Source organism: Cardiocondyla obscurior, linkage group LG18 (genome assembly GCF_019399895.1).
Source record: "Cardiocondyla obscurior isolate alpha-2009 linkage group LG18, Cobs3.1, whole genome shotgun sequence".
In the NCBI taxonomy this organism is placed as follows: domain Eukaryota; kingdom Metazoa; phylum Arthropoda; class Insecta; order Hymenoptera; family Formicidae; genus Cardiocondyla; species Cardiocondyla obscurior.
Window position 1 is genome coordinate 2,557,099 of NC_091881.1, and position 12,001 is coordinate 2,569,099.

The following is a 12,001-nucleotide window of genomic DNA, read 5'->3' on the forward strand; positions in this document are numbered from 1 at the left end:
TGCCCGTCCCGGGCCTGCTCCTCCTCTCAGATGGGACGTGACGAGCCATCCTTCCGCGCACTGGAAACTCGCGAACGCGCTCCCGTAAATAGATAATCGTAAAAAAAAAACGCGCGATAACTAGCGGCACTCCCGAAACGACCGACGAACCGGCTGCGGTTCGTATCATCACTAATGTCGGCGGTAACGGCACTATAATTTCTGTAACAGAAAAAAGATACGAAATGAAAATTAGTCACATGCTGTAAATTAAGTCAGTCTTAAAAAAAAATTATTTACGCGTTTCTAAATCATTTATTAATTAAATAATTAAAAAAAAAGTTTTCCATCACTGAAAGAGCAATGCAATTAATTTTATGAAAAGCCGAAGTGTGATCCTTACCTTCGAGTTGTTGCGTCGATGCCCGATGCCTTTCCGAGGCCTCCTCCTCCTCTCAGGATGTCGGGGATGTAGAGCATACCAAGATCCTGTAACACAAAAATTAATATTAAATTGCAGGAGCGTTCACATTAATATTCATTACAAATCTATTAATATTAGAGAAATAAAAAAAAATTCTTACCGTGGAATTGCTCCGTCGATGCACAATGCCTTTCCGAGGCCTTCTCCTCCTTTCAGAATGTCTGGAATAGGATGCGGTACTTCGGCTTCTCCTCATCTGAAACAGAAACGTGAACGATTAGTAACAAATTATTAAATTACGATATTTATCGGTGTGTCTTAACTACGTGTTCGACTGTGGCAACCAGCGCGCTCAAGGTTATCACCTAAATATCGCGGGATGTTTTGCGTCGCGACCGCTGCTCAATCTCGCCCGCTTCACATCGGCATGCGTCGCACAACGGAATTTATACCGAATCGAGCTGCTCGGAGCTTGAACCCAAAGAGATACTACACCGATCGTTCGACGAGCTAAGATAACCACCCCGGTGATATGCGTATGATATGTATGATACGTGTATGATACGCGTGTGATACGTAAATGGGGATCGAACTTACTTTAAAGGGACAAGAACTATTCGCCCGTATTCTCCGTGTGGAAAGAAGGGTGGAAGATGCGATTCGTGTCGGGATATGTCTCTGTACGTCGAATAATCATCTCACTTCCGGTGCGACCGCGTGCTCTCTTAACGACGTGCTCTCGATCATTGACTACCGCTAGCCGCCTACCGCTAGCACCCCCACCACTCATCTTCCTACCTGTCCCCGCGCTCCTCTTGTACGTCTCACCCTTACGCAGTTTAACGCGTTGTAAAAGAACTTATTATATTTTTTTTATTAATTTAATTAATCGCCAATTTTTACGAAGTGAGTTCTAAAGTCATTTTAATCTTTTAAGTATTTAAATATTTAAGTATTTGCAATTTTTTTTCCTTACTTAACAAAGAAAAATTTTCATTAATTAGATATTTTAAAAAGAGAGATCTCTGAAAATCAAACGTTATGTTCCGTGTATCATTCTTAGATCGGAATTCGATTGTCATTCCCGCTTCTTCTATTCGCTCAGAGCCGGCGTCTAACGTCAGATCTGTGATCTTCCGTGTGCGGCTTATCTCGCAGAGTGCACAGCGCGAAATTGAGTTACAAGTATAAGCAGTGCAATTACACGTATTTCCATTATCGTGCCGCCTGCCGAAGGGCGACATCAAACAATGCGAAAATCGAGTTTCGCCGGTGTGCGAAGGCGCACTCGCGAGAGGACGACGCAACTTGTGAATGCCGACTATCCTCAGGTACGACGCCTTGAAACGCTCGGCTGCTGCGACCGGCCCGAACTCGAGAAAATGGTCGTGGGCGTAGGTATTGTTGTTTCGGCTTCTGTTTGTTCCCTAGGAGCAGTGACCGTCACGCGCTTCGCTCCCGGCGCCTTCGCAAAGGTGGACGATCTCGTGACGCGCAACGGGCTCGTTATCGATCACCGAAATCGTCCTTTGCGCAATTGCATTTTGCCCGTTTCTCGCAACTTGACGCACGCGACCGGCGACTGTCAGTAACGCTCATTTCGGAATTATCGGCCGCGGATGTTCACCTCGCCGGACTGAATCTTCGCTTTATTTCGGGAGCACCTCGCGGCAACAATGACTTGGGGGGGAGGGGGGGTTCCTGCTTTGCAAATTCTCATTGCGTAACACGGAAATTGAAGTGTACTAAAAAGGAAGGGCGAGGGTGGCGGGAGCAGCCGAGAGAGACCGGCGAAAAAGACGAGAGAGTGATGAAGAGTCTCTCCTGGCGGTCCTTTCTCTCTGGTTCTCTCTCGCCCCCGTCCTCCCACAATTCGCCTGCTCGCTCGCGCTCCCAGCGGACGTAGATATGTCTCCTTGTTTTCATGTGGGCATCGGAGTCGACTCCGAGGACTATTATTTGGTCCGAGGGTCGAGGGATTCGCGTTACGAGCGAGAAAGAAGCGAGGAGGGGTCCCGTTAGCGTAGGGTCAAAACTCCTCCGCCCCTTTTCGGAGGATACCTCGACGTCCCTCCTACTTCTTCTCTCCGCGCTCACCGCCGTCCTTGTCCGCGAAGCGCGTGGAAGAGGGACCAGGCGAGGTCCGTACTTTCTCATCTTGTTCTCGAAGGCGAAGGCTGAAGGCCTCAAGGCAGGTATAATATAACCTCTTCCCATCGCCTCGGTATCCTTCTCTCTTTCTCTCTCTCTTACTCCTCCACTCCTCCTCCCCTCTGTCTTTTTTCCTCATTGTAAAATCCGTCCTGCTTCCTCGCGCTCCGACGCGTCTCCTCTTTCTCTCGCCTCCGCTTCATCCCCGAATATATCCCCTCGGCTAGCCAAGAAGTTATTTATTACAGGTTTGGCGTTTATATTGGATTTACACAACTTAAATACCGAGCCCGACGCGCGGCGGCATCAACATTAATATTGTATTTCCTGCGTCCACACACACGCGGGTCGCGTCCGGATCCGTATCGAGCCAGTTTCACGACGCTCTTTCCCCGAATCCGCGATCGTAATCAGACCTCCGTCCGTTTCCCAGGCCAGGTCAACCGAAATGAACTTACGATGTCTCTGGTTCCTGGCGTCTTTTTAAAATCAACTTCCGTCTCCCGACCACTAAAAATTCGTGACGCCTTTTTAATTATCAAACATTATATAAAAAAAAGAGAAAAAAATACATAAATAAGCTGAGGGTTTAGAGTTGGCATAAAGTCGTAAGATTCCGCCGTTAGGATAAAACTCGTTTCTCAAATGACGCGTAAACGAGACGTGAAAAACATATTCAAAGCAAAAGTATTTATCTGACTTATGTAATACATACTTGCGACAAAGTTTCTCCCGTTCGAATATTCGCGTGTTCTTTAAAGGGCGGCCGGCTCGTAGCGTATTCCGCAAAGAGACTCGCGTGGCTGCAAGTCGGATCAGTTTTTGCGATAAGTGGTAACAACAACACCGCGCCGGGAGACGGAAGATGAAGAGGTGGAGGGAAAAAGAGGAGCGAAGGGGGCGGGGGAGGAGAAAAAGGAGGCGAAACTGCTTTCGTTGCCGAGGCAACTGCGCCGCGCTGCAATTGCCGCGTGCGCGCGCTTAGTAAAGCAGAGCCGCGTATCGCAATCACTCGACTCCTTATCTAACGGCGGCGGCGGCGTGCAGGCATTCATCTATCATCTAGTAGCGTGGAAAAGCCCCTCGCCTGTTCGTTTGCGCCTCGTCGCGGCTGGATACAAATAGTGCCATTTTCATAGCGCCCGCATGAGAAATTTTCTCCGGTGATTAACGAGGGATGCATATTTGATGATGCACGTAATAAAGGGAAAAGGGAAGAGCGCGGTTTCTCACATCGTTGCACGGGGGCGGAGGAGCAGGCCACACTGCTTTCTTGAATTAAATTTGTTTTGCACCGACCTGGAGTCACCCTCGCGAGAACTAGCTTACATTGCAAATATTATATTAATTTTAACGTTCACCGGTGTTACGTTTTTCGTAATATGAGAATAGCTGAAAAGCAAAGAGCAGGCTAGATTTTTTCTTTTCCTTTTTTTTTTCTTTTTTAAATAAAATAAAGCTTGGGTCACTTGATAACATCAGCGACGCTTCGCCATGGAAGCTGCATCGACACGAGATTCGCGCACGCGGACCGCCTTTTCTGCGTCCGTCTCTCCGCGCAGGACGCACCGCGCGTCGTGGTATTCTCCCAATTTTGCGCGCCCACGCCTCGTCTCGCTTCACCTCACCTCACCCCATCTCACCTCGCCTCACCTCACTTCCCTTCGTTTCGTCTCGTCTCGTCGGTCGCTCGCTCGCTTCTCTTTCTCTCTTCTCTTCTCTCCTCTCGCTTCTCTCTCTCTCTTTCTCTCTCTCTCTCTCTCTCTTTCTCTCCCTCGACGGTGCAGCGAGGCGTCTTGCGATTACGCGAAGCACCACAGCGCCGACGAAGCTCTAGCACGACCCACTTGAATCCACCGAGAATCCGATCTGGCATCGTACGTGCAAAGAACCCGCACGTTACCTTTCCCGCTCGGTCAATTTCATACATTCCGACGCGGAACAATTTTTTTTTCCGGGCTGAAAAATGGATACGACACGGCGCGATAAAGTGCTGGTGCCGTCTATTATTGACGATTAAAATAAAAAAAAAAAAAATCGAATGACACGTATGGCGAGCTGATACTGTTAAAACTGTTTAATTGTTGATACAAACGGCGCAACTATTTGACAATTATTCAACGCGTCGCTCACGCTTTTCCTTGCTCCGGCATATATAACGTAACGCGCTTTTGACACCGACTGTTTAACAAATCAGCGTCGCGCCGGTGACAATATTTTTTTTCTCGACTCTGATCCCCCTTGAAAGCAGGGGCAGGACCGCGCTGCTCGGAAATCGAATGACGCTGAATCCCGGGCGCCGAGTACTACTCTCAAACGTCCATCGCAATCGGATTTCGTGCGAAGCGATCGGCGAACTTGGGACGGGGAGAGATGGAGGAGGTTCATCTATCCGCCTGACTGAGCGAATTGAATTAGGCGTGTGCGCTCGCGCCGCGGACTCGGGAGGAAGAGAGAGAGGCACGGCGAAGCGGCGGCGGACGGATCCGCGAAGCGCATAACGGGTTGCACACGTCGGCATAATACGTCCCTGTGCCTGCCGTGCAAAGGCCTCCGAGAGAACGAACGCAGCCAGCGATGATGCCGTGTACACCCAACGCGGCAACATTGTAACCGAGAGAGAGAAGTACTCGGGAGATAGGGAGACGCGGAGGCCGGAGGATAGGAGAAAAGGAGAGACGGCGCTTGGAGAGAATAACGCGCGGAGAAATATGGTTAGGAAGACCGCTCGAGGAGGATGGCCAGGACCAAGCGGTGAAGAGGGACAGCGGTCGAGAAAGAGGCGGGAGGGAAAGAGAGGGCGATCGTGTGCATCTGCACGCACGAGAGTGTGCGAGTATAGTGGGTGTCGCCTCTGTTGCCGCCGACGTCGCTGCCGGTCCTCGTTACCGACGCCGTTGCTCGGACGCCTTCCACCGGCCCTCACGACATGATCTATCAGCCTTGTCTACTACTATACGCCGTCCTCCTCCCATTCTCTCTCTCTTCCTTCTTTTCTCTCTCTCTCTTTCTTTGTCCGGCACGTCTCGTCTCCTCGATCCTCGATCGACGATGCGCGCCTCGCATCTCCGGTCCGGCTGTGCCCTACGCACGCTACTCTCCGTTCAGGGACGACCAAGTGCGCACCGGTGCGTGTGCGACCAATTCCACGCGAAGGGGATTGGATCTCGCGAGAGAGAAGATTAATGAGGGGCCGCGTTAGTCTCGCTGAATTATTTCACGAGATTCACGTATCCCATTTATGAGATGCCGCTCCCGGAGATTTTTGTCTCGGAATAGGAGGTAGATTCATTATATTCCGAGAGAGGACGTAAGAAGAAAGGTAGGTGGAGATTAAAAGGGAACTTCGTTCCGCGACATCAGTCACTTTCACCACACTTTCAAGCGAGTAGAACTACGGAATTGGCACGTGACACAAGTGCCCCTGAGACTCTCCCCGGTCCTCTTTATTAAGATTCAAACTCACGGTTCGGTTTTAATCGGTCGTGCGATTGTACGAAACGGCCGGCGCTGATATAGCGGTTTCGCCAGAAAGGCTTTTTATGTTTACGTATGACTAACGCAATGTACTTTTTTTTTTTTTTCTTTTATCCGCGACATCAAGTTCGATTTATCGGCCCGTATCTTTCCGCCTACAAGATTTCCGTTATCTCTCAGCGGGGATCGAAGCGTTCGTGTGATCGTTCAACTATAACGATATTACGCGTTGAATTTTTATGCAGAATAATTAATTTAAGTAAGCAACGGGTTCGTCGAAATTCAAACACAGTACTGCGTCGTGCCTTCCCCGCTACCCTTTTACAATCTTCCGTCCTTCTCGGTCTTCTCCTTCCTCCGCCTCCACCGCCGGTCTCTTTCGTCCCTATGCCGAGAGAGCCGGTCCCCACCGGACGTGCCAACCAGTGGTTCTCACTTCGCGAGGGCGACGACGTCGCTCCTCTTTCGAAGTGAAGAGCGTCGTCGTCGTCGCGTGGCACTGCGGCGGAGAGATCTCGAGACCACGAGGCTACTCGTGTCACGTGCCAGCACGAACTCGTTAACAGCCCTAACGATCGAGATTCCACGTGGCCGCCGTCGCCGCCGCCATCGTCGTCGTGATCTTCGCCGATAATTGGCGGCGAGTCGTCAAGCCCAAATTGCCGCTTTTTCTTTTTCTTTTTTCTTTTTTTTTTTCTTCGATATTATATAGAATTGCCCTTCTAGCGACGCGTTGAATCGAGAGAGCGGGAGATACGCAACGTGAAAAGATAGCGCGGTTCCCAATCGGTCGGTAACGATCTCTTAATTGTCGTCGAGTGTATCTCGATTAAAAATGTATTTTGTATTTGAATTCTCTTGCGAATGATATATACTTCATCTCGCGCGTGACACACATGCCGGAGTCCTCACGATATTTCTTAACTTGTCTCCCAGCAAAATTCTTGCCGCATCTCTCGCGCATATCGTGCATTCTTAGATCCGGCGTGCGAGCGAGCTCTCGAGAGGCGCACGTGCTTATCAGCCGCGGATCTGACGTGCGACCGCTGGACGCGCATCGTGGAACGCGTTATTATCGTTATCGTTTATGCGATTTGCCCACCACCCACGCGATTTTGGACGTATCGATTTACCCAGGCGCAAGAAAATGACACGCCGTCTTAAATCTCGTAAGCGATAAACCGATAACGCAGCATTTATCACGGTGTATACGGGGGCCCGCCGTCGCTGCCGTATTGGGCATTGCCGTGCAGAACACAAATATTACATATGCAAGACGCATAAATCTTTCGAGGCAGCAGCGGCGGTGCAATTTGCGTGCTTAGAAACCGACTGCGCAGAGTAAATTCCTTGCATGTTATCCCAGCCAGCCGGTTGTGCCAGGCAGTTCGTAAATTTGTAAGTTCGTAAATTCACGGCGCCCGCCGCGGGACGAGTCAAAGAGACGTTGATTATTTCGGCCCGCCGATCATCTCTCTAATCGCCCGAGAGATTTTTCAACGCCGAGTACTTGGCGATCGACTATTAGAAGACATTCGGAAGAAGTCCCCCGGCCTGTATTAAATGTTTAATTTTAACACCCGACGCGAAATCAGGCCGTGGAACGGGGCGGGAGGTCTGAGCCTAGGTCCGCGTTAATTTTTAATGCTTAATCAGTGCACCTTATCGCGTGCCCTCACCTCTCGTAGCAGGACCGCGTCACTCTGTCTTTCTCTTGCCGTCTGCCTTCATCATAGCGAGCTGGCATGCCTTGTAAATAGAGGAAACGCGTTTGCCGCCTATCTGGCATCAAAGAGGCCGACACCGCGACGGTTTTATATACTTAATTTATGAACAATATACATTCGCGTCGTTCCACCTAGATTCTGCACTTATCTCTCTCTTCCTCTTTTTCTACCGGCTACCGCGGTTTTTCTCTTCGCGTCTCGTTCTCTCCTTTGTCAAACACCTTTAAATGGGAGAAATCCATGATAAGCGGTTCCACGTTACGCTTATCAACCGTTGCACCAGTCGACGCTCCGCCACGAGAGCAATTATCTTCCCCGTCTCTCGCTTTCGCGCATTTCTCTTTACGCGTGTTCCCAATTTGATTGCCGTGCTCCGTAATTATGGAGCTTCTGCCGCGCTTTAGTCGCTTTCGCTGTCGTTATTGCGTTAGTTCATGTTGCGCCCTATATATATCGGCCGCAAACGGGCGCAGAAAGCGCCGGCTACGACATACTTATTGGACGCCCAAGTGCCGCATACGCGTCTCCTTTGTGACGATAACTCAGTTTTCATCGAATATCGGCGCGTTAACGGATTTTCGGTTTCCGTAGTTTCCGTAATGACAAACCGCGATGTTGTTTGGTATAATTAATGCGAGGCGTTTGATTGTCTAATTGCAGCGGGACAATTAACAGCGTCCTCAAGGCGTTCGCGGCGGAGATGAAATAACGTCGGTCGCCACGATAAAACCATCGCGGTGCATTAATGATATCGCGGATGCGCAGTACTAGCTGGCCGCGGTATTGAAGAAATTTTCGTTTTGCAGGAAAATCTTACTAATTAAATGAATTAATAACTTCCCCCGGCCTCTCTCACGTCAAAAGCAAAATTCAGCCGGAAATTAAACTTCCCGGCGCGCATCGGTTTCGGCTGCAAATTAAAGAACGCGCGCGCTTTTGTTCTCAAGGATCGCTCCCCGAGACCCTCCGAGACGAGATTCGCGAGCGGAAAAGTTATTCTCGCGAGCCGCGGGCGCGGCGTGATTTTTTGTCGCCGACTACGCGCGATGTAACGAACGGCAATCGCGTTAAATCGTTACGCCGGCCGCGCGTTTCCGCGAAAGGACGTCGGCGCTGATTAACGATTCGATCAGCGACACCATTTGGCGCGCGCGTGTTCGCTCGTCACTTCGCCGAAATATCCATGAATTTTTATCCGCACCATTGGCAGACGCGTGCGCGGGCACCGTTTCCTCCTCTGGACTCGCGCGCTCGCAGCACGGCGAAATCAAATTCGCGCATCGTTAATTAGCATGCCGCCGACGTGGCCGTGCCTCGTTGCATCAGATTTCACAGCTGATCGTATAATTTTTCGAGTGCCGATAAATGGATTCGGTAGCGAGACGGCCTCGTTATAAAAAAAAATCTCGAGCTCTACGCCGTTGGCTTTTATCGAGGCTAACTGGCGTTTTGGCGCGTTTTATTATATCGTTTAATGAATTCCTGCAGCTCCTCTCTCTCTTTCTCTATCTCGCTCTCTCTTTCTCTTTCGCCATGTTGTGCCCGGCGTTTCGAAGGGACGTCCCAGCATTAACTCGTGAAAGCGAGAGGAAGGGAAGGAGGTATAAGCGGCACCCTCTGTAATGACCGCGATAAAACATGACGCGTCTCGTTCGTTCCCAATTGGTCCATTCAGTTTTATATGTACGAGATGAATGGGTTCTTTTTTCTTTTTTGCAAATCTCCTACAAATTCTATGATTAATCTGGCGATTAAGTTTTTCTGTCTTTTTTTTTTTTTTTTTTTTTTCGTACAGTAGAATTAATTTTTATATACATATTTTGTATGCTTTACTGTCAAAGATTATAAATGGCGTGTGTTGCACATATACGACATTCGAACCGACGTACATCTTTTATTTCACGCGTGCATGTGTGCGTGAACGCGCGTAAAACACGCACACGCGTGATTTTGCGCAGATTTAATTTATTTAATCATGAAAACATGAAAATAGCGCAAATTTATTATTAACGAGAATATTCGCACAAAATTATATTTTTCATTAGCGATTAAATTTGCGACGTTATTGTCCGTACGCAACATTATTCCATCATTTCCACAATTATCTCATTTTCCATGATTATGATTATTATATGGTTTTTCTCATTTTCTGTTTTAGGTAAGTCCACCCGTATGCAGTAATACCGATTCCGACAACTGCACGAAAATTATTCGAGCCTTCAGGTACAAAAATTTGATTAGAATCCCCAATTAAATACTATTAACGCTAAATTTGGAATCTCACGAGTTCGTTAAAGGATAAAAAAATAATAGAGGCTTTCCACTCCTCTTCTCGGACCCCTCTATCGCATTTAGAGAGGTATTAAAAGTATAACCACGTGAAGCTGCTCGATGATAATGCGGTCGGCTTTGTCCAAGAGTCGATGGACTCTTACTTAGCCCCGACATCGGTTCGTCGGGTCATAATGGAACGAGAGGCCACTAGAAACCGGTGAAACACGCGCTCCCTGGGGAAAGGGTGCATTAGTCTAATCTGACGATTCTCGTGGGCTGTGAGAAGTATCGCGTCCCGCGGCCCTACAAAATCAATCGGCATCGCCTAAACTGACGCGTAACGTCCGCCCGTTGTGTAATAGTCGAGTGCTCGGTTTTCTCCATTGGCTTGCGCGTAAGAGACTCCGAGTACAATCTGTATTGCAGTCCGCAAGCCTCTATCCATGCAATACGTTTCTGTTAGTCGGCGCCGCAATAGTCGAATACCATTGCTGCTTTTTGTTAAATAAAAAAAAATTTTTTTTTTAATAAAAATTTTATTCGCAGACTAAAACTTTTTTTTACGCTTGATTTATATATTTTTTTATTCGATAAATTTTTATTTATGTAACTTTTTATTATTCGTAAAAATCCACCTCGTTAATTTATTCGTCTAATCCTTTACTCGCACGCTTCCCACCCGCATTCATCGTTTCCGCTCATTCATCGCTCGGATTTTTACGTGATGCCACGGGCATTAGCGGGGTTGTCCGTCCTAATCTGACTAAATCATTCTTCCCCCGTAACCAACCGACTGTGAGAAGTATCATGTTCACCCCAGTAGTCGTTTAAGCGGGCACAATAGCGACTGCGATTCGTCGACAGCTGACTGGTGGAGGGCAGGGGGTGGAAAGGGGCGCTTTCCTAAGCCACAAGCAGAAATAATAACTCGTATAATACTCGGCTGCGCGCCGCGCCGGCCCACCCCATGCATTAAATAAATATGACGTCCGCGTAATATAGCCGTTATAGAGGAGAGAGGCTTGTCGGGCGCGGTCGACCCCGTTTGCACCCCATCAATTGCATGCGGTTATCTATCGCGCTCCCTCCCACCTCTCGCTTATGTTCTAGCCGCAATATAAACCACTATTGCACGCGCGCGGGGGTGAATCGTCACGCGGCTACCATACCTATGTCTCGTTTAACGCCAAAACGGCGCGGGGCAAATAGTCACGTGCACCGACGCCAAATGGGTTATCCCACCTGTTATGGGTGGTTGCGCGGAGTACATTCTTTAGAACGTTCTTGTGACAATCGGCACGCCGATGAATGCCGTCGCGGCAGCACGGCAAACTTAAAAGTGCGAGCTAGAGAACTTAACGAGACTGCTTAATTTTACGTAAGATAATATTTTGCTAATGATAATTTGAGTACTGTATTTTTAATCGAAATTACTAAACTTCCGAGTCCCTTGTAAAAAAAAAAAATATATTTTACGACGGTCAAATAATAAGATATAAATTTAATATTTTAATACATGTGTATACATGTATACGTTAGAAAGAGCTCGATGGATCCCTTTATTTTATCTTCCCTTATTTGTCGAAAAATTGATAGATAGATAAGACGATACGGAAGAGAAGAGATCACCCTCGTAGACAATTTCCACTTTTCGTGTTTACACAGAGCTATCACGGATTACGCGTTCGATGCTCGCACCCTAGCGTCATTGACTTCCACTTGATCCCGGGCTAGGTCAGAGAAAGAAAGAAGTAGAAAGAGAGAGAGATAATAGTTGTACACCGGAGCTAGGGCGGAAGTCGTTGTGTGTCAACGCTGGCCCATTCGTCGGCGGTTACACATCGCGATTATCCGCAACGATCCATGATCCACGATCCGTGAACGGGGCACCCCGACAAATAGAATCGGGGTGCCCGGCCGATTCGTTTCGCCAGGCGGACTAGCCCCCTTCTCTGTCGAATATGAATAT

General features: G+C 48.5%; 1 protein-coding gene across 1 annotated transcript in view; it reads left to right on the plus strand.

Moving 5' to 3' along the window:
* Positions 1–10,587, plus strand: part of LOC139109492 (protein pangolin, isoforms A/H/I/S) — a 54,597-nt gene extending 44,010 nt beyond the window's left edge. Inside the window, exon 4 of the mRNA XM_070668586.1 lies at positions 9,917–10,587. Within this exon, the coding sequence (XP_070524687.1) occupies positions 9,917–10,012 (96 nt within the window). The 3' untranslated portion in view covers positions 10,013–10,587. The remainder of the gene's footprint in view (positions 1–9,916) is intronic.
* Positions 10,588–12,001: the final 1,414 nt, after the last annotated feature.